The 22,511-nt window shown below is 39.0% G+C and overlaps 6 protein-coding genes across 7 annotated transcripts; 4 read left to right on the top strand and 2 right to left on the bottom strand.

The window, feature by feature from the left end:
* The first annotated feature begins 2,148 nt into the window (after nucleotides 1-2,148).
* On the top strand, nucleotides 2,149-3,728 carry LOC126794517 (polygalacturonase-like). Its single transcript, XM_050521264.1, has 4 exons — nucleotides 2,149-2,628; nucleotides 2,717-3,006; nucleotides 3,110-3,338; nucleotides 3,487-3,728. Exons 1-4 carry the CDS (start codon nucleotides 2,158-2,160, stop codon nucleotides 3,703-3,705), a joined length of 1,209 nt encoding a protein of 402 aa, XP_050377221.1. The 5' UTR covers nucleotides 2,149-2,157; the 3' UTR covers nucleotides 3,706-3,728.
* A 2,732-nt stretch (nucleotides 3,729-6,460) lies between these two features.
* On the top strand, nucleotides 6,461-8,086 carry LOC126794151 (polygalacturonase-like). Its single transcript, XM_050520815.1, has 4 exons — nucleotides 6,461-6,928; nucleotides 7,019-7,308; nucleotides 7,416-7,644; nucleotides 7,780-8,086. The coding sequence occupies exons 1-4, from the start codon at nucleotides 6,482-6,484 to the stop codon at nucleotides 8,008-8,010; spliced, it is 1,197 nt and encodes a 398-aa protein (XP_050376772.1). The 5' UTR covers nucleotides 6,461-6,481; the 3' UTR covers nucleotides 8,011-8,086.
* A 1,515-nt stretch (nucleotides 8,087-9,601) lies between these two features.
* Nucleotides 9,602-12,891, top strand: LOC126781933 (ankyrin repeat-containing protein At5g02620-like). The gene is made up of 3 exons (XM_050510525.1): nucleotides 9,602-10,758; nucleotides 11,021-11,430; nucleotides 11,811-12,891. Exons 1-3 carry the CDS (start codon nucleotides 10,251-10,253, stop codon nucleotides 12,660-12,662), a joined length of 1,770 nt encoding a protein of 589 aa, XP_050366482.1. The 5' UTR covers nucleotides 9,602-10,250; the 3' UTR covers nucleotides 12,663-12,891.
* A 118-nt stretch (nucleotides 12,892-13,009) lies between these two features.
* LOC126805119 (probable thiol methyltransferase 2) lies at nucleotides 13,010-15,102 on the bottom strand. Its single transcript, XM_050507054.1, is given in 9 exon segments — nucleotides 13,010-13,277; nucleotides 13,523-13,601; nucleotides 13,731-13,777; nucleotides 13,964-14,063; nucleotides 14,138-14,187; nucleotides 14,190-14,240; nucleotides 14,450-14,536; nucleotides 14,613-14,758; nucleotides 14,832-15,102. Coding segments are annotated over 9 exon segments (846 nt in total). The 5' UTR covers nucleotides 15,064-15,102; the 3' UTR covers nucleotides 13,010-13,223.
* Nucleotides 15,103-15,217: 115 nt separating this feature from the next.
* LOC126791048 (uncharacterized) lies at nucleotides 15,218-20,366 on the top strand. Of its 2 annotated transcripts, XM_050520790.1 has the most exons (15): nucleotides 15,218-15,514; nucleotides 15,620-15,833; nucleotides 15,919-16,011; nucleotides 16,092-16,182; nucleotides 16,399-16,462; nucleotides 16,881-16,924; nucleotides 17,086-17,256; nucleotides 17,332-17,430; nucleotides 17,822-17,890; nucleotides 18,427-18,565; nucleotides 18,669-18,867; nucleotides 19,140-19,255; nucleotides 19,385-19,421; nucleotides 19,743-19,920; nucleotides 20,081-20,365. In XM_050520790.1, the coding sequence occupies exons 1-14, from the start codon at nucleotides 15,380-15,382 to the stop codon at nucleotides 19,904-19,906; spliced, it is 1,635 nt and encodes a 544-aa protein (XP_050376747.1). In that variant the 5' UTR covers nucleotides 15,218-15,379; the 3' UTR covers nucleotides 19,907-19,920; nucleotides 20,081-20,365. The 2 variants fall into 2 exon arrangements, with proteins under 2 accessions (XP_050376747.1, XP_050383489.1); XM_050527532.1 differs by lacking the exon at nucleotides 15,620-15,833 and having other exon boundaries at nucleotides 15,384-15,514; nucleotides 20,081-20,366.
* Nucleotides 20,367-20,541: 175 nt separating this feature from the next.
* LOC126792310 (uncharacterized) lies at nucleotides 20,542-22,468 on the bottom strand. Its single transcript, XM_050518767.1, has one exon. The coding sequence runs from the start codon at nucleotides 22,466-22,468 to the stop codon at nucleotides 20,651-20,653; it is 1,818 nt and encodes a 605-aa protein (XP_050374724.1). The 3' UTR covers nucleotides 20,542-20,650.
* Nucleotides 22,469-22,511: the final 43 nt, after the last annotated feature.

The raw sequence follows: 22,511 nt of genomic DNA, 5'->3' as shown, positions 1-22,511 counted from the left end.
GCATACCCAAATTAAACCCAAAAAATTGGGTCTTGGGCCGGCTTGGCCCAACTGATGAGTGAGATTTATTCGGCCCGTTTTGGAATGGGTAAGGTATGAGTAATACTTTTTAAGTCCTTGGCCGACTCAAAATTCTGCCCATATGATATATTATAGAGTCGACCCGTAGCCTGGCTCATAATGATTTTTTTTGCTTTAGATTTAAAATATTAAGAACTAATTGTATGTTGGTTCAATCAACAAATGTGTTATTCATATAAGAAGGGGTTCATGAGTTCAACTCCTATCTCTATTAAATTTTCTCAAATGAACATTAAAATATTTTATTATTTAAAAAATCTCAGGCCAAATTTAGGCCCGGCCATAGGTGGATTTTTTAAGCCCAAACTTTATCCGTCCAAAGAGCGGGCTCGGGTTTCACATATTGTGATTAGGGCCGGCCATGTCATGCCCATTTTACACCTGGCATGGAAAAGCCATATGCCAGGTAGTATGTGGGTCTCCATATCTTAGGGTTGAGCCGACTCTGGCCTGTCAGGCCTAGAATTAAAAAGGATCATATCACGATGTGGGGAGGCTCACTCCAAAAGTATATTATGAAAGGGCCGGTAGTAAAATATGCATACCTTGAATTACAATTCACACGCCCTTAATTATCTTTTTACAATGAAAATGTCAAACATGAACTTATAGAACAATTTGAGGAGAAAATTATGCGTGGATTGTAATTTAGAGTGTTCAAATCTCATTTTCCATTGTAAAAGTATCAGTTTTGATCGGATTCAACGTACCCTTTTTTTCACGTCAGCAACTGTTATATTTGTTAGGTGCATGCAGTTCTTTCATATATAATGCAATCGATAAAATTTAATCTACTGTGTATCTTTTTCTAGGGTAAATTTGTTTATATATATATATATAGATTTTCTCAAATGCGGAGGTCCGCACAAATGATTTTGGTGCGGATTTCAATTTTTTATCACTTTTTGATCGAATTTTCTCATCTCAACCGTCTAGTATCTCGATAATATTGTGTAGATCATCTCTGTAAAGTTTCAGCCAATTTGGTAATCGTTAAGGCCCTCAAAATCGAATAACAAATGGACGGACCGAATTCTGTCGAACCGTTACCGTTCATATTTTTAACAGAAAAACGCAATTTTGAGGGCCTTAACGATTACCAAATCGGCTGAAAGTTTGCAGAGATGATCTACACAATATTATCTAGATACTAGACGGTGGAAATGAGAAAATGTGATCAAAAAGTGATAAAAAGATGGAAATCCGCACCAAAATCTTAGTGCGGCCCTCCGGAGCCAAGAAGGGCTGTATATATATATATATACATGAACGTTGAAAACAGTCTAATGGATGTGATATCAGCAAAGCTTCTGTTTTGAGTTGTGACTGGTGTGCATAACTATTAAGTAGGATCACTTCGTAAACTATCTAAACGCGCGTACGGAAACACATATATATTAGCTAGCAATCAATATGATCCACTCTAGCTACCTAGTATTTCTGGTTTTTTTTTTATGTAAGGGTTCCTAATTCGATCCCATATACGTCTCCCTCATTAATTTTTGTTAACCTTGAAAGCAAGCCCATGATCGATGGCATTAATGATTCAGGTCCAGATCGAATATATATAATTGCTAGCTAGCTAGCTGTATATGATTATGATCGAGTCGATTCAGTGTTTTCTACTTCACCAGAAAATGCCACTCGATCCGCTGAAAGGCGTTGTTGTCCCTGCAGAAATAGCCTTCATCGAACATCTGAAATAAAAATTAAGAGACAGAAAAATATATTAACAGTTTAATACACCAAGAAATCAAGATGCTGCTAGATTGATCGAGATGAGCAAGGATGGATTGAGTAAACAGATGATATACTCCACATGAGATTATTCGATCATGAATTGTAATCCACAACAAACCATTAACAGAACTACAGCTCGATCAGTACGGCCAGCCAGAAATCCAGAATACGTATTATCATGATCGAATATGTTCATGAGATGAGTACGTTGCATTCAAGTTAACCAATATATTTTAATTGATCTCATAAGTTGCTGCATAGTATATATGGACTTGATACATCTTGTTGTTTCAATTAAATTGTTTCATTGGAAAAGCAAGAGCGAAATCAATCAAAATGGCACATAAGCTTCTTTCTGCTGTGTCTGTTGCTATAACTTTTTTGATAGCCTTGCCCTTGTTGTTTGAATCTTCGCATGCAGCTGGTGGTGTAACCTACAATGTGGTGAGCTACGGTGTGAGAGGAGATGGGAAAACAGACTCAACCAAAGCATTCCTCAGGGCATGGTCCTCGGCATGCTCTTCCCATAGAAGCGCCACTGTATATGTTCCTCGCGGCACCTTCTTGTTGAAACCTGTAGTTTTCAGCGGGCCATGCAGAAGTAGCAGAATTGTGTTTCAGATGGGAGCAGGAAGCAGTACTACTCTAGTTGCCCCTTCAAATTACTGGGAACTTGGAAACTCCGGAAATTGGATTTTGTTCATAAAGGTCACAGGCCTCTCCATCAACGGGGGGACAGTTGATGCTCGCGGTGCTGGATATTGGCGTTGCCGGAAATACGGCAAGAGCTGCACACCAGGAGCCAGGGTATTACTTGCTTAATAACACTATGTAATTAATTAGTCTGAATTAATAATGGAATTACTTCTTAATTCGTTTGCATGAATGCATGCAGTCAGTATCGATATTTTGGTGTAGTAATGTGGTGGTGAATGGATTGAGGTCCTTGAACAGCCAGATTATGCATATGGCCATTGACAATAGCAACAACGTGCATGTTAAAAACGTGTGGATCAGAGCCCCAAGCGGTAGCCCTAACACAGATGGAATACACATAGAATACTCGTCTGGGATTACCATTACGAAGAGCACCATAATGACCGGAGATGACTGCATATCAATTGGCGCCGGCGCAAGGAACTTGTGGATTGAACGCATTGCCTGTGGCCCTGGACATGGGATAAGGTATGTATGTATGCTTCTTCGTAACTCATACATAGTTCTCTTCCAGGCCACGAGCATGATATATATGTGATCCTTGTAAATATCGAATTACATGGATATGCAGCATTGGTAGTCTTGGTGGTTATGCGAATGAAGATGGTGTGCAAAACGTGACGATAACAAGTTCCGTCTTCACGAAAACGCAAAACGGTGTACGGATCAAGTCATGGGCCAGAGCTAGCACTGCTTTTGTAAGAAACATTGTTTACCGCAACCTTGTCATGAAAAATGTCGACAACCCCGTCATCATCGATCAGAAATACTGCCCTGGTAACAAAAATTGTCCTCGTCAGGTAATTAGTTAGTGATCATGCTAGTCTATTTTTTTGTTTGGGTGTTTGAAAGATTCATTTATTTCGCTAATAAAAATGTATATAATGAACGATTTGATCGAAAAGGAAAATGTATATATATGGTGAAAGAACTTCCATATGTGTGCAGAGCTCTGGCGTGAAGATTAGCAGAGTGACATACCAGAACATAAGGGGCACATCAGGCACAAAGGTAGCCATGAACTTCTACTGCAGCCCTAGTAATCCATGCTGGGGGATCAAGCTGAGAGATATAAGGCTCACTTATCTAAACAAGGCAGCCACTTCTTCTTGTGCCAATGTCGGTGGGAGCAAAAGCGGAGTAGTCATACCAAAAAGTTGTTTTTGATCATCATGCATGTATTATGGGAAAATTCTGCTATACACGGCGGTGTACATAATTAATGTATTATGTACATAAATATGCATATGAAAATAATATCTCCCCGTTCCTGTAATACTTTGGTTTTCTTGTGTAATTTTTCAATTTCAGCTGCATATATACTACAAGCCTACTGCCAGTAATTTCTCTTCTAAGAGAGGTTACTTTGTGTATATATGTAATTCTATTGGTATTTGAATAGTACGTACGTCAATATTATACATTTGATTCATCGAGTATGTATAAAGTAAGGGTTTGTTCGTTTTAGATCGATCAACTTAAAGGTAGGTTTGAAATTCTTTCTCATATGGTTTTTTTTGGGAGAGTTCCAAGCATATTTGAAGTGTTAGATTCCTATATCACTTGATGACTTTTCTTAGTATAAATAATTTATAAACTAGCTAGAATGAAGTATTGTCAAAACCAAAAAAAAAAAAAAGTAAAAATCCTAAAGTTTTAGGACATCGTTCACATTTGGTTTATTTGGCCTCCACTACCTTGAAGCCTTAATAATTTATACTGCCAAAACGAGAAAGAATTAGTTAAATCTCAAAACTTTAGGACATTGTTTATTTAGCTAGCACTTGAAGTCAACTGACATGGTGGAAAAATAGCGCGAGTTTGAGTTAAAACTGAACAAGGATTGATCGACGATCATGTAAGATCTATATATATAGAAATCATTCCGGCCGGATGCTCTAATCCAAAACCCGTGATCAGTTTGTTATCGTGTAATACTAAATCTCTAATTCTCTATGCACGCACACACATGTGTCACATAATCGGAGAATCAAATAGTTTCCGGGCTGAATGTTTAAATTTAGTACCTCTCTCGATTCTCTTTACTTCTGTTTTTCTACTTCAATTCCCTATATGGTTAGCTATGTAGCACCGAGACCGATACCGACACGGCGCGACACGGAAAATCTTAAAAATCTAGATCCCGACACGGCGTCGACACGGTAATTTATATATAATTTAATATATATTAATGTATAAAAATATATATATATATATATTAATGTTCTTCTGCTACTGTTTAGATATACATTAATATATATATATATATATATATTAATGTTCTTCTTCTTCTTCACATCTAGCAGATTCTCAGCAGCTAAATCTTTCTTGGGTTCTTGAATTTCAGAGAGATCCACTTCAATTCCCACCACAAAATTACATATAAGGCTTTTTTTTGCATCGTTCTCTGCTTTGAAGCAAAACAGAAGGAAAGTTACGAGGTGGGAACTGAGTGTTAAAGCTTAGGGCTTAGGTTTTTTTTTTAAAGAAAAATAAATAAAAATGCTGATGTGGCGTGTCGAAAACAGTAGGTGGCGTGTCGGTCAACCTGTAGGGCCGTGTCAAAAAAGTCAATATTTTCCGACACGCCACGTGGCGTATCGGGTGTCGGACACTCCGACACTTCAAAGGAGTGTCGGTGCTACATAGATGGTTAGCCTCGGTCGATGTATATATGTAAACCCGTGTTGACATAAAACGGTAAAAGGAAACAGTGTAATCGCAGCTCGATCGGTCGATCATTGGTAATATGTAAGAGATAGATAATGTAGATAAAAGGATCAGGTGAGTTATTTGGGCTAATCTATTATACATCAATGTATGATATACATCTCACATCCGACGGTTGACAACGAATATTATTTTTTTGACCTCACTCACAAAACAATATCAACCCCGTTGAATGTGAGATGTATAACATATATTGATGTATACTAGAATTTTATTAATGTACGGAGCAATAAATCTGATGATGGTCTAAAATTAAAGTCATCATGCCGAAACCTTACTTACTGATCAACGATTGGTTGGAAGGATTTATACGGTATATATGTCGTATGGAAAATCAAGCAGCAGCTTTGGAACCGGCTCAATTATCAGGAGGTGATGATGGATGGAGTCATGAAAAAGCTGCTGGAGTGCTGGGTATATATTCATCATGTCAGTTAATTATAGTTGACCGGTGTACATGGTTGCCTGAGCTGTTAGCTCGGCGACTCCTCCGCCTAATATTCCTCCGGAGTTTCCTCACGTGGCACATGCATATATGCATATGCTAATGGCAGAATGAATGCAATATTGGAGCACCGTACTACGTACTGCTAGCTTGCTTGATCAGGAGGCCAGGACTAGCTTGTTATTTTAGCTCACTCCCTACGTAAGCTTAGCTCGATCATCTGCCCTCTCGATTTTTTTATCAGTTTAAGGCTTTAAGCTAACCACCGTGATAATCAAATAATTGTTCCAACGTACACTAGTACACTTCATTTCACCCTCCAACTAATTAACTAACCAACTAACATGCTGCCGTCTCTGTCTCTCTGTATGAACAATCTATGTGTGGATCGATATAGTTATGTTGTTATAGAAGCTATCACATTCATATGTCTCCGTACATATAACAAAACCCAGAGAACATGTACCTAAGCCAACGACGTGCAACTACAATAATACTTTTTCGTCATTGACTTTGCTCGTGTCCATGATAAGCAGCCATATAACGATCCTTCTCTAATTTACTCTAACTTTAAAAGATGGATGAAGAATAGATAACATGTAAAGTAAGGGTAGCATGGAATAACAAGTGTTGATCGATCGGAGCACTATAAATCCCTCCGCGAATTGTCTCTTTATGGTCATATAATCATATCCAAATCCAAGTAATTCCTTCCTTGTTCCTTCCACCTATAACTGATCGATCCATATATATCGACCAGAAATAAACATGGGAATCATCAATCACTGCGGAGGCCTATTACTCATCTCTTTCTTCTTCATGATGTCCTTGTTTGGGTTAACGAATGCAGCAGCGACTTATAACGTGATGAAATATGGTGCAAAAGCAGACGGCAAATCAGACTCAACCCAAGCGTTTGTCAAGACATGGGCAGCAGCATGTGGCTCTGCTAAGACAGCCACCATGTACGTCCCCAAAGGAAGGTTCTTGCTAAAAGCTGCGGTGTTCAGAGGCCCTTGCAAGAGTAAAATGAACGTTCAGATATACGGAACCCTGATCGCCCCTACTGATTATTGGGCACTTGGAAACTCCGGCTACTGGATCTTATTCATTAAGGTCAATAGACTTGCAGTTTTCGGTGGTACATTGGACGCCAAGGGAGCTGGCTTTTGGGCTTGCAGGAAATCCGGAAAGAGCTGCCCTGTAGGAGCTAGGGTACGCATGCATGAATCACTCGATCAAGATTTACATTAATTGCTGCATGAGTAACAAATTTTTAACTTAAATTATCTTATATATGTGCAGTCGATAACGTTCAATTGGGCAAACGACGTCGTGATAAGTGGTTTAGTATCCATCAACAGTCAGCTAAGTCATCTTGTGATCAACAGCTGCAACAATGTGCTGGTCAAAAACGTAAAGCTGGTTGCTCCGGATGAGAGCCCCAACACGGATGGCATTCATGTGCAGACCTCAACTGGTGTTACTATCACCGGGGCAACATTGCAAACCGGCGACGACTGTGTATCAATTGGTCCCGGGACCAAAAACCTCCACATGAGTAACATCAAATGCGGCCCTGGGCACGGCGTCAGGTACTTAAGTCAAAGCCTAATCAAAGTTAGTTTTGGCATGGGTTTAATGGCAATTAATAGTGATCAATTTTGACTTGGTGTGATACTTATTATCCATGATGATGCAGCATTGGCAGTTTAGGCAAGGAAGGGAACGAACCCGGGGTCCAGAATGTCACGTTGACCAATGCAGTTTTATCCGGATCGGATAATGGAGTTCGAATAAAGTCATGGGCTAGGCCCAGCACTGGGTTTGTGACCAACATTCTCTTCCAGAACATCAAGATGAGAAATGTTAAGAACCCCATCATCGTCGATCAGAACTATTGCCCAAGTAACCAAGGCTGCCCGAACCAGGTACGTACTTAGTAATGCCTAATATATAGTTACACCACTTACCTAACTATTGACAATTTGACATTCTAATAGTTCCATCACATACTGATCGACATTACATACCAATTAATTCGACTTATATATGCATGCGTACAGAGTTCTGGTGTGAAGATTAGTCAAGTAACATACAAGAATATACAAGGAACTTCGAGATCGGCGGAGGCAGTAACATTTGATTGCAGCTCAAGTAATCCGTGCAGAGCGATTAGGTTGCATGACATCAAGCTTACATACATGAATAAGATAGCGACATCTTCATGCAACAACATTGCTGGAACCAGCACCGGAGTACTCATGCCCCAGAGTTGCCTGAGTACGCGTACGTAGATGATTATAAATGTACGTAGTTGTTACGATTATTAGGATCAGTGGCGATGGATGGGTATGCACACCATATGGAGATGCAGTTATTATAATTAAGCTTCCATGGTTGTGTGTTGCAGTAAATCCCATATTGCCATCGCCCATTAATTGGATGTATCGCGTATGGATTACTAGCTACTCTAAATTTCATGTGTTCCATGCATGCACTGAGGTAGTCTCGAATAGTATTGCAGTAATATCAATGTGGAAAAGTCCTAGAACAAAGAAGTGTCCAGATTCCAGAAGGTACCTGCTTAATAATTAGGATTTATATCAGGCCGCGGCTGCTGCATCCGCATTCCATAGGGACGGAGTGTTTTGACTCCGGTACGTGTGCCATGTTCGTATGTGTGCGATATGACTCTCTTTAGACACTAGTTCTCGTTTGACTTTAAACTCAGTAATTATGTGGTTGGAGGCCTATCCCGGAGGGTCGATCAGTTTGGTCAAATAAGGATGCCTGGGTCTTGTGCATGCATACATGTCATTTTCGTCCAACAAACTTTAGGTATATGTCAACTAGCTAGCAGCTAGCTCGACGTAGAGTCTATCATCATCATCATCACCATCACCATCACCGTCAATATGCACATACTGTATCCGGATGCGGAGGATAATCATTTGCAGTTCGCGGTGAATTTTGGGTTTTTTTATTTACCTATTAATTACGGAGAATTTATATATATATATATATATATATGTTCATGATTAATTATAAATATAATTTAATTTAATTAATGAATATAAATTTAATTTTAAATAATTTATTCAATTATTTTTTCTAACAAAAAAAATCATCATTGATTCTAGCTGGTTATGAATTATGATCAAGGCGCCTATGTATAAATTACGGACTGTACATAGATATGGAGTTTATGTCTTATTTTATAATGCAAAGACGGATGCATGTAATATTATGAAATGTAGAAGTCAATCACGCTTAGTATAATATGATCGACTATACAATTTTAAATCGATCTCTACGCTCCACAATAAGTTCTTATTAATTCATAAACATAATAAACATCATAATGTGAAATAATTTATCCCAGATTTCATATCTTAATGGGATTGAAATTAAATTGAAATATACATCAGCATCATAGTCTCCCCACATGCTGCACTAATATTATTGTTATATTAGATATATAACATGGTATATACTCACCGCATCAATCATATAGTGTTACTTTTATAAACAATATATCAATGTACATCTCATGAACACGAATATGTCTTCTATTTAATTAGCATTTTAACGATATCCATGGATTATTGACTTAAACTAAATATGTGTTTAGGGTTTAGCTAGCTTACATTTCTGTGTAAATTTGAAAGAGAATAAGAGATTTTGTGCAAGAAATTAAAATAAGACAATTTCTATAACAGTGAGGTGAGAGTGTGAGATATAGAATCTAAGGGCAGATGGTTAAAAAAGTAAGAAACATCATGTGTGTCAGTGTGTGGATGGTGTTGTCAGCAGTGGTTTGTTCTTGCCGTCTCATACATATTCTCCTCATTCATTAATTCATACATAATTATTAGTTGGTGTACACTACACAGTTTATGATGGCTTTGTCCTCACACTCTCGTACAACTGATAGGCTCTTTCTCGAAAAAAGCTTCAAACTTGCAGAGCTAGCCAGCCACAGGAGAGAAAGGAGCTTCTGATCGATCTATAATCATTCATGCATAGTTCTCTCTTCTATTCAAGCCTTGATTGGTATGTCTCTAACTTTTGATTTTCCGATACTTGCTGGGTATTCGTGAAAAAAGCTCATCATCAAGCTACTTACTGGTATCATTGATCTCATCTGCTGCTTCACCTATAAGTTTGCTACTTGCTTTCTGGGATTTTCGTTTTAATTCTTGAATCCAATATTTCAAATCAGTTTGGAAAAGAATCAGCTTTTGATGTATCAGAAACAAAGTCGGAGTTCCAACTAGGATGAGATTGGAGAACATGCTTGCTTATTGAGAATTTGAGACATATCCCCGAGTTCAACTTCCATGTGTTTCCAACAACTAATTTACCCAGGAACTGGGACTGTAGTGGAGTAACTGTTTACTTGATCATAGCAATCAGGTTTTCTTTGATCACAGCAATCAGTTTTAATTGGTATTAAACTCGGAATCCAGATCCCAAGTTTTGTTTCAGATTAATTGGTAGATTTTTTTTTTTTGGTTTCATCATCATTGATATTATGGAGAGACAAAGCAGTTTTCGGACTAGAAAGATGGAAAAGCAAGTGAGTTTCAATGGGGCAATCGACAAACAGTCTAGTTTTCGTGGTGCAATGGAAAAACAGAAGAGTTTTCGCGGGCTTATGGAGAAGCAGAAGAGTTTTCGAATAGTAATGGAGAAACAGCTGAGCTTCATTGGGGGCGGTAGCAGTGAAAGGAGGAAGAACAAGGAGTCACCTGGTAAAAGAGGTGACTCCCAACTCCATATGGCGGCTCGAGCAGGGAATTTAGCTAGTGTGAAAGAGATTGTTGGCAACTGTAACACTAGTACTAGTAGTAGTGACGCTATTGATTTATTGATGTCAAAGACAAATCAGGAGGGAGAGACTCCCTTGTATGCCTCTGCGGAGAATGGTCATGCCGCTGTTGTCAGGGAAATGTTGAAACATATGGACCTTCAATCTGCATCTATTGCAGCCAAAAATGGATATGATCCATTCCACATTGCTGTAAGACAGGGTCATCTTGGTAAGTCACCAAGATAGACGATGCTACTGCCAATTCAATGTATTTCTATGCTTCAATTGCATGTAGATACTTGGATATATAGAGCAATTATATTGTTAGCTTGGTATCACTTGAGAGTATCAAAAATGATATCTTTGTGAAGACAGAAAGCAGAAGGCAGTTTAATGTACTATTGATATATTTTAGGACTGTGATCTTGTATGTGTATTTTATCCCCAATTACCTCTACTTCTTTTAATCCACTCAATATTGCTGCTTTCAGAGGTGCTGAAAGAACTTCTGCAAGTGTTTCCCAACTTGGCTATGACCACAGACCTATCAAATTCGACTGCCTTGCACACAGCTGCTACGCAAGGGCACATTGAGATTGTAAATCTACTTCTGGAAACAGACTCAAATCTTGCTAAGATAGCCCGCAACAACGGTAAGACTGTGCTTCATTCAGCAGCAAGGATGGGGCACTTGGAAGTTGTCAAATCCCTACTTGGCAAGGATCCAACTGCTGCTTTTAGAACAGACCTAAAAGGCCAAACTGCGGTCCACATGGCTGTGAAAGGCCAGAATGAGGAGATTGTGCTGGAGTTGATAAAACCTGACCCTTCTGTTTTGGCTGTGGAAGATAACAAGGGAAACACAGCACTGCATATTGCTACACGGAAGGGTCGTCTTGAGGTGACTACACAATATTCCTCTCTTTACCTTCACTTTATTTTAAGTTATATGGAATATGGTACATCTACATCACCGATCAAGTTTCAAGAATGCAGTGATGATAACGCCTGTAATTATCATAAGTGGTTTCATGTTCCATTTGTATAGAATGAATCATGAAGTTAGCAAATTGGTAATTGGTAACATAAATTTCCTATGAATATTTTATGTTATTATAATTGCAGTCAGTGAAGGATACAATGTAGTATTAGGCAGCAACTTTTCTCCTTCATATGATGACATAAGTTTAAATTCTGGAATGAAATGGATTAGTTCCCTCGGTTTTTAGCTTACAAATATCTACTGAGACTCCTAATTATAAACGTAAAATTTGATTGCAGAATGTACGCTGTTTGTTGTCCATTGAGGGAATCAATATCAACGCAATTAACAAGGGTGGGGAGACTCCATTTGATATAGCAGAGAAGTTTGGAAGTTCTGAACTTGTGTCAGTGTTGAAGGAAGCAGGTGCCATAAATTCTGGAAAACCTTCAAATCCAGCTAAGCAGCTGAAGCAGACTGTGAGTGACATAAAGCACGATGTCCAGTCCCAACTCCGGCAGACACGTCAAACTGGTGCCAGAGTCCAGAAAATTGCAAAGAAATTGAAGAAGCTCCACATAACTGGCCTCAACAATGCTATAAACTCCGCCACTCTAGTTGCTGTGCTCATTGCCACCGTTGCTTTTGCGGCCATCTTCACCATTCCGGGGCAGTATGTAGAAGTTGATACACCGGGGTATACACTTGGTCAAGCACACATAGCAAGAGATGCTGCTTTCATCATCTTCTTCGTGTTTGACAGCCTGGCACTGTTCATCTCCCTTGCTGTGGTGGTAGTGCAGACATCTGTGGTTGTGATCGAACAGAAGGCAAAAAAGCAGCTTGTTTTTGTGATAAACAAGCTCATGTGGCTGGCTTGCCTCTTCATTTCTGTTGCTTTTATTTCTCTGACTTTTGTGGTGGTGGGTTCACAGTCAAGGTGGCTTGCTGTGTATGCAACTGTTATAGGCAGTACGATCATGCTCACTACTATTGGCTCCATGTGCTACTGTGTCTTCCTACACAGGATGGAAGAGTCCAAATTGAGGAACATTCGTAAAGCTGAGAGCAGGTCCCGTTCCTTCTCCATATCTGTGGCATCGGATCATGAGATTTTGAATAGTGAGTATAAGAGGATGTATGCATTGTAAGAAGCTTCGAGTGCAATTGATGGATGCAAGTTGAGATTGGACCAAGCTCTTCGATGTGAGATCAAACACAAGGCTTGGTTGGCAGGGGACCTGTGTATTTAGGATACTAGACTGGGAGGAACCATGACGGTTTTTGCTTAACCAGTCAGATTTTAATTGTATGATCCAATGCACATGATGTAAATGAGGACATGTGTATAAATATGTAGGAAGCCTCTCTATCTGAGAGTATTATTGGGTTAAGCAACCAAATATGAGAAGATATATGGCTCCTATTCTGGCCATCTCAGATTTAAAAATTTGAAGAATGTCTTTGTTCTCGCCTGCAGTCTGCACAATCTAATTTTGTTGTTGTCCAAAGCACATTGAACGAGAACACATACAGCAACTACTAATTATACTATCAGGAAGGGTGAGTGATGACAATTATATTACACTGACATGGTCAGGCTCACATGTCCTAATAGCACATGAACAAATTGGAATGGGAGTCATTCATGAATGACCAGTTCGTATATCACTAATTTTCAGTTGGAGGTCTGAGCAGAAATATAATCCTTGTCAAAGAGAACATCTGATTGCCGACCTCTTCCACCTTCCTAGCTTCTCTCGCCCCTGCAAAATCATAATGACAAATTTAGAACTGAAAGGGATGCTACATTATATAAATAGTTCAGTGCAAAACGATCAATAGCTCAACTGGAGTGAAGCTTTCATGGTAGCAAAACAAAGTGCAAAGCAGCAAAAGCTAGTACATGTGCTGTATCTCCATATACATAAATAGGCAACTTATATGTATCAGCTTGACGCACAGTCTCATGCCTTTGATCAGTTTTATCAAAGCAACCTTCTATACATACCTTGCGAGGTCGAACAGCTAGATCATTATCCAAGATGGAGATTGCTGTAAAGCCCATGAGATGCAACACCTCTTCATAGCTGCACATTTAAATGAAAGATTAAGAATAATGAGTATATTCTTGTTAGAAGAAGTCAGTATCATATGTACATGCTCAAAAACTCAAAAGAAGAAAACAATGAACAATTAGAACAGATCCATGAACTTACTCTGAAACTGACACTTTGTATGGGGGTCCACCAGCATGATCATCCATCTGCCATCAGATAGCTCTAGTAAAACAGAACTATGCAAAACGAATTCGAAATTGGCAAAGCAAGGTTGTGAAGAAATGAACATTTAGAAGGACATGTGCAACAATGAAAATGAAACTAGGGTGGTTTTTTTTTTTAAAGAAGAGATGCACACAGAAAAAGAAGGATAAGAACAAGTATTTGATTACGGGAAACATAAGTGTTATGAGCTCTCCATCTGGTTTTAAGATATCCCTCATCTTTTGTGCCCATGCTGATCTCATGTCTGGTTCAATAGCACAGAAGAACCTGTTGCATAAATCATGAACAATGAAGATACGCTTGAATGGAAATTGAATAGAGTGAATTTTGAGGCAACTTACGTATAATCGAATATGAGATCAAACAACTCAGTTGGATGCCAGGTAAAAAATAATCCCCTTTTAAGAAGGTAAAATGCATTGCATTGGGTAGTGAGGAAAACATCTGCCATGACATTTAAAAATAAAATATGTAAGTAATGTTTAAACTAACCAAAGACCAACTGAGCGTGCATCCTAATCCTATCAGAAAGTTCAAGTGTGCATAGGGTTCAAGTGTGCCAGCATGCATGTTAGTATTGTATGAATGCAAACAGAGCAACAGAGATGAAAGAAGAATATTAAAAAGTGTAGGTTATAGCAAAAGAGGAGGACCTGGAGTGCCTTGTTAATGGCATTGTCTGAAATGTCTAAACCAGTAACATGGCGTTGGGGGCATGCAATCTCTACAACATCATAACCCTGTCATCCAAATGATGTGTTTGAAGAGTCACAGCAGATTAAACAGATGAAAGGAAGGAAAAGGTGTTTGACATACAGTGCCACATCCAGGGACAAGAGCCCTGCCCTTGGGAAGGTCTCCCGACTTGTGAAGATGAGAAATAACAGGCGTTGGCCGTCCTAAATCCCAAGGGATCACACCTTCCTCCCAGCACTTGTCCCAATTACCACCACCACCGTCACCTAGTTTAATTATATCATACATACAATCATTTTCACTAGTAAATGGAGAGAAAAGGCATACTATATTATGTACCTGAAGCGTCTGCGTGCAACAGTTGCTGGAGCTTAGTAACAGCAAGAGCAGGAGCAGGAACAGGTTTATGGTTCTCGGCCTCCGGCTCTCCTTGCTCTCTCTTCTCCGTCATCATCATCCTCAGTTGGTTCGCACCAAGGTGGCGGAGTCTTGGAATCAAAGGCAGCAGATTGAGTTTGAGATTGAGATTGCAATTCCTCCTGATTAATGATGGAGAAAAATGAGGGAACATAGATAGGCTGAGAGAGAGAGAGAGAGAGAGAGAGAGAGAGAGAGAGGAGATGTGGCTTGTTTTTCTACTGAAATATGCCTAGAAAAGAAGAAAAGAATAAAATAGACAGACGTGGCAACCAGGCCCAAATGACAAAGCAAAAAAGAAGAAGAAGAAGAAGAAGAAGAAACAAATGCCGAGTGCCGCCTGAAGGAGCTCCTCAGTCGTCACCTGAGCAAAGCCCAAATCATAACCAGTGAAGCTTGCTCAGATTCTCGTTGAATGAAAAGTTGGCTTCTTTCGGAAATCCAAAAGCAATAGAGTAGTAGTAGCAGTGATGGGGGTGGTTAAAGATGGGACCATATCTGGGTGTCTTCCAAACAGCCAAGTTTTGGGGATCCACTATCCGGGTTATCCTTCCTCCATGTCTCGCGCCATCGACACACTCGGCGGCACCCAAGCAATCCACAAGGTACTCCCTTTTCTTTCCGCTCTTCTCTTCTCTTCTCTTCTCTTCTCTTCTCTTACATTAGTCATTAGGAGTCTAGTTTATGTCAAATTTGTCCCTCGTATGTAGGCTTGTAGTTCACTCTCCAGCAACAGGTTGGAGCTCCATTTTCGCCACGACGACCCCTATTCCCATCCTGCTTTTGGCGACCTTCGTCCTTGCAAAAATTTTCTGCTTAAAATTTCTAAAACCAAGTCCGATCAAGTCCCCACACCTGAAACTGATCAAGTCAACCTCTGCGCTGATATTGTTGCTCGTCTCCCGCAGGCTTATCACTTTGATGATTAGAATGGCCCTCCTTCAATTCTTCAAGTTAAGGCTTTTCTTTACAAATTCAAAACTGATTTTCCTCTTTTAATTATTTGAAGGAATGGCGGACTACCAGCATGTCATTGCTGTCCATGCTGATGTTGCGCGCAAGAGAAAGAGAAATTGGGTCGAAACAGAGGAGCCACAGTCTGGTAACATTCTTTATCTTCATTGCTTTTGTTTTGGTAGCTTGTTTTAAATTTATGTACATTGTTTATCTATCTGTTTGTAGATAGAGGCGGTCTTATGGATATTGATAAGGAGGATGTGATGATTCTACTGCCCCAGCTTTTTGCACCCAAAGATGTTCCAGACAATTTAGTGTAAGTTTCTTTTGTTATAGCTTCTTATAGGCTTTGTTCAGATATGCTTCTTGTCCTTTTGATTTTATATACATATTGATCATGGGGGATGTCTTCAAGGAAATTATTCATTTTTTTTCTTTAGAGATAATTTGTCAGTATTATCGTATCTCAAGATGGAAAACCATTAGGTGACTCAGTGTTTCCACAATTCATTAATCTCATATTATCTATCAGGTTGAGACCATCGGGGACATTGAGTGCAAAAAAGAATCAAGAACCTTTGCAGCATCAATTGGAGGTGAGTAGATTTGATGCCAACTCAATTGTACATTTTTGATCGGTTCTTGACCGAATGCTATGGAGTTTTTCTTGAAGCTCATCTCCGTTTGATTTTCTGGAACTAAAAATGTTAGCTATTTAAAAAAAAAAAATTTAAGGGTGTTTCGTCATTCTTATTTCCCATGCCTGGCACTTTCTGCCCTTTTATGATACATTTATACTATGTAGTTAAAAAGGAGAGAAAACAAATAATCACTTTAAATCAGAAGCTTAATGTTCACTTTGATAAGAAATTTATCTTGTAACATATTGATACCATTGCCTACATATAGACTATAGTACGATAGATACCAGTGTTTAGTTCTTGTTTCAGCTTATTATGAAAGATCTAAAGTAGCCGCATAGTGTTCAATTGATATTTATTTTGTTTCTCCCAGATGGATATGGAGCCAGTTCTGGCAATTGACTTCGGAATCACTGATATCCTAATAGTTTTTTATGCATTTTTTTTGATTAAAAAAATATATCTCAAAGTAGCAGAAAGGTTTGTGACTTTTTATCCATGGCATGGAAATTATAAATACCAAAACCGCAGCTGAGTTCCTCCATAGTTGTGCATATGTTGTACTTAACAATCTTACAGATTCCTAAGAGAACAAACTGGGAGGAATATATACCTCAAGATTCAGATCAGTGGGAGTCACAGACGGCCGTGTCGAACCTGTTTGATGAGCGGCCTGTATGGCCTAAGGACTCAGTAACTGAACGCTTGCTTAATAAGGGCTTCAAATTTTCAGATCACATGCTGAGAAGGTTATCTACCTGTGTACTCCGTATCTTCTATTCTTAGTCTTTGTTCTGTTGGTTGAGGTCATTCTCTTTTTGCAGGCTCCTTTCAAGAGTTGCATACTACTTTTCACGTGGACCATTTCTCAGGTTCTGGATAAAGAAAGGGTTTGATCCCCGGAAAGATCCTAATTCTCGGATGTGAGATTTATTCTAAAGCAAAATATAATTTAATATTTATTCTCTTTTAGTCAGGTGGGAAGCCTAGGGATTAGTCGGGTCAAAGATCCAGTCATCCGGACACCCTAGTTTCAAAAAATTAAGAAGATATATATATATATATATAACATTTCTCCACGGGAAATATGTTCCAGATTATTATTTTTCTTTCTGTTAACGGAGCTCTCTTGAGATTATTATTTTTGTCTTTAAAGTTAAGTCATGAATCTTACAATGTAGAAGAGAAGGATGCTCGTAGTTGTATCAAAATGCACCATATTAAAAACACGTACACGCACACAGATGCTTTAGTTAAAAATTTAAAATGATCGGACCATATCTTCAATTTTGCTTACTTGAATTGTTCTTGCAGATATCAGAAAATTGATTATCGAGTAAAACCACCTTTGCAAGATTATTGCGAGGCTAATTCAGGAAATCTGTAAGTATTTCTTTCAAACCTTTTTTTTAATCTTCCTTTTGGCTATATTCACATTTGTTCAACTCGCACAAGGAAAAAGAGAAATATATAAACTCAGTTATTTCATTGATGTCGTGATGGTGTGCACCATGACCGTTCCTACATGTTTAATTTTCAGCCTAATTTATTTGTGATTTCCTGTATTTTTTGTCCTTATACTTTTTGTTAAAGGGTCTTGAATACCAATCATACTGAATGCAATACTGATACAGTTTTCCATAAACTTCCAGAAGCATCAGCCATCTTACGCTTCCCCTACTTTGTATATTATCACAATGTCGGGTCCTGGTCTCCTAGATGTTATCCACACTGTGTTTATCTTCCATTATGTGGAGGATGCTCATCATGGACTTTTCAATTAAAATTGTTGCAATATAGATCTACATTCTTTTTCCAAATTAATCTTTTCTGGCTAGAAGCCCTGAAGAATCGCATTTACTCCTGCCATTCCAGTTGTTTGGGTGATTTACACTTTCTCCTTGGGTGCTGTTATGCAGAACTAAGCATAAATGGAGTGATTTATGTTCATTTCGAGTATTTCCTTACAAGTGCCATACCACATTGCAATTATTTGAACTCAATGATGATTACATTCAAGAACAGATAAAAAAGGCTCCAACTCAGGCATCGTGCTCTGTAAGTATCTTGAATCAAGCTATGCCAGCAGTTTTACTATTTCTATTTCCCCAATGTTTTCCACGTTTTTCTAATTGGTGACACTTTGCTTATGCGTGTGCAGCCGGAGACGGGATGGTTTTCATATAACTTGCTTGAGAACTTGAAACATCGTGTTCAGGTGAGGTTCCTATCTGTTTACCCAAAACCGGGTGCAGAGCACTTGCTTAAAGCTGCTACTGAAAGCTTTAAAAAGTCAAAGAAGTTATGTACTAAAGACAACTTAGTGCGTGATGAAATGATCCAGCAACAAACCAATGCAGGTACAAGAGGAAAACTTCTTGTTGTAAAGCTATTGCTTTCATTAGTTCCTGTGTTAATTACTGATATATGTGTATCATTGTTTTTCCCATATGTGTGTGTGTGTATACAATTTTGATTATCCAAATTAGTTTTGGAGTTTTTTATAGTATGTTTCTGTAGAGCTTTCAGGCATTGTAGATGCTGAGGAACCCAACAATGTGTGTGTGTGTGTGTGTACGCACTTACGATTATTCAAACTAGTTTTGGTGTAACTTATAGTATGTTTTGGTAGAGCTTACAACCATTGTAGATGCTGAGGAACCCAACAATGTTGAAGATGAGGAAGAAGATGATATTGAGGCTGATAATGGTGAAGAAGCAATAGATAGATATGATGAAAATGATCTGGTGATTCTGTTAACTGTTTTTTCTCAATCATTATCTGTTAGATCACTTTTTAGAGATATACATGTTCTGCATCTTTAATGTTTTAATGGGGTCCGTTTGCTGACTCATATCATGTTAACTTGATTGTAGGTTGAGGATGGTGAAATTTCTTTGCAGCCGCATTCATGTATCCTTTTATGGTTAAATTATGATGGACTAGTTTAACAATTGTTTCTTCTTTATACTAAGAATTGATTGAAACAAGAGTCCATATTATCTAAAACTTTTTCCATCCTTGTTGCAATACTTTAAAAATTGAAATCACCAATCACCAATAAACATCAATTAACATGAATAGTGAGTGTTGATGTGCTCCCTTGTTTAGTGTAGAAATAAAGTGTAGCAATGGCTCAGTCTTGTAAAAAGAATTTCGTGGCAATCTAATGCTTACTACTTGAAAATTGTACAAAACCTGCAAACTTTGGATTTCCTATATATATATATCTAGATCTTAATATGGAGAACATTTCAAGAGCTCATTTACAGGAGCTTTTTGGTAGTTTTCCATCCCCAGAAGCTGGGGGCGATATAATACAAGATGCATTTACCAGTGATGAAGAATACCAGATTTACGAGCAAGATAGCGATGACAACTTCTCTGACGAAAACTAATGCTAATTACAAAGGTTCGTTTTATCCTATGTATTTTTGCGTATTAAAATTGCGGGAATCCTTTCTTCGTGCTCAAGTAGGTTGGTTATGACTTTAAGGTGGTCATTACCTTCATGGAATCCCAAGTTCTTATCTAGTTTTTGAGTTTTCTAACACTGGAATGATGATTTTCAGTTATTCAGTTGCTGCTGAGACAACACCATCTCTACATGTGCTGAAGCAAGGGAGTTTCATTAGCAGCTCCTCAGTGACATTTCAAATTTTGGCATACATTTTTCCAGGAAAGGCCTTGGCCTGGAAGTGACTTAACATAGATGAATTATGTGGCAGCTATAATGTAAATTTCTGATTGGAGACGAAACTTAAAAAATAAACATTTCTAGATTGCTGTTAGTACTGCCAAACTGCCAAATGATATATGTATAGTAGTTTACAATGGTGAATCAAAGTAATATTTTTAAGCAACTGCATTTTTTTTAATAAGCAACTGTATTCTTTGAGTTTCAGAGGAGTTGCTTTTCTAGAGAAAATTCATATGGTATAATATAAAGATCTCAACTGAATGGTATTAACATGATACAGGACTGAAATTAAACTCTGGTAAAAACAACTTGCAGACAACAAGTGGAAAACAAAAAAGGATACCACAATGGTCCCTGAGTGGTAATAATAGATTTCCAGCAGAAAAACCACCAGGATTATCGGACTTGCTCTGATACAATCATACAAGAAAAGATGAATTAGTTAAACATGGAACAGCTCATTCTTGTAACAGAGATTCCAATCTGAATCCCTTGAAGCAAGAAGGCCGCCTCCATCAGTGCTTATGGATTCCGCGCATGATTGAGGAGGAAGATCTTCTTTAACTATTTCAGCAACTCCTGGTTTATCATCCAGTATACCAACAGACCATGAAGTATCAGGTAAAATATGATCCCCCCCAACATTGTTAGCGATTTCATGACTTTGAAAGGATTCTTTGGGAAGATCATTGCTGCAGCTATCAATATCTTCCTCTTCGTCTGATAAACATCTGCAGCTATCACATTCATCCATGTCATACACACGGCTCATTAAGCCTTCTCTCCATGATATCCTCAGCTGGGATTGCGATAATGTGGAGTTGGAATGCCAGGAAGCTTGATCATCCAACGTCTTCTGTTTTCGACTAATTGAATTGCAAGTTGTAGTTAAACAATCAAATTGGAAACTTGAATCAATCTGATGCTCAATCAGCCCATGACGGTCTGGGGACAAGCTTGCCATCCGAATTGCTTCAGCCACTGAATTGAGTTGAGAATCATAATGTTTCGTATGGTTGTCTGTATCAGACCATGACAGGCCAGCATGTCTACCTGCACTTGAGTCTGATTGCGGCGTAACAATGACATTGCCGCTACTCAGTGAAGCCACAGAAAACGGAGAATTCTCAGCATCAAAATCATATATGTATTGTTCTTCATCTTTCAAGGGTGGAGCCTCACCACTGGGTGTACAATGGGGTGAAGAGAAAACAGGCACATGCTCATGTAAGGGCTCCAACAATTCTTGAAATTGAGGAACTCCACCAGGAGAAATGCAAGTATTAATCCTGCTGCTACGGCGAGTACTACTTTTCAACTTGTCATTGCAGCATACATCTGAAGAGAATTCGTGAACATGAATGGGGGACACGCCGGGATTCTGAGTACTAGTTTCCGAATGCTCCTTGTGATCCTCATCTTCCTCATTACATGGTGATAAAAGCCAATGCATTGAGGCTTCAGTGGGTAAGGGAACCATAGAAGCATCAGGATCTCCAACCATTCCTTGACCATCATCCTCCTCCACTCGCTCAAAGCTGCATAAAGCCTTCCCTTTCCCAAAGCCTGAATCATTCTCTCCAACATTGAGAACTCCCCTGGGCCTGCACTTCCTCTTGTCGGCGATCCCCGAAAGAACATGGCCGGCAGCATAACAAGCCAGCGAGGCTGATGACACGGCGGACGATCCAAACTGTATCTCTGGAGACACAGAGGCCTCAATAGGAGGAGTTTTACTATCACTCTTAACGAGTTTGCAATCCAAACCCAACCTAGTAGGTTTCTTAGGTAAGGGAGTAAGGGTTCCATCACCACAATCTGATTTGAGCTCATTGGACTGACCCAGATCAGAACCAGATTGAAAGGAGTTTCCTTTTGAGTTTAAAACTGGACAAGCTTTCAACTTTAGGCCATTCCTAGAACTAGACTTGAGTTTTAACTTGTGTTGGTTCTCCTTGGGCACTGAAGGCCTCACTGTAGGAGCTGATTTAGGGGTTTTGGAGAGAGTTTTAGGGCACCTTGGGCGTATAGGAGTTTTCAAATTAGAAGAAGAGGAATGAGAGAGAAAGAACCTGAGGCAGCCTCGTGGGGCTTCGATGGAGATTGAAGATGAAGTTGATGAAGCCTCGCTGCAGTGGTTGCTAGTGGTGCTTATGGCATTGACATCCTTCAACGGGTTACGAGTGCTCTGATCCATTTTCTTCCTCTTCGGCGCCGGAGAGGGCTTCTTCGCCGCCTTTGACGACAAGGATCGGTTCATAGCCTCTCAGTCTCTCACTCTGTTTGTATACTGCAGATCTGTA

The sequence above is a fragment of the Argentina anserina genome, chromosome 1, assembly GCF_933775445.1.
Source record: "Argentina anserina chromosome 1, drPotAnse1.1, whole genome shotgun sequence".
NCBI lineage: Eukaryota > Viridiplantae > Streptophyta > Magnoliopsida > Rosales > Rosaceae > Argentina > Argentina anserina.
This window is presented reverse-complemented; position numbering and strand designations above follow the sequence as displayed.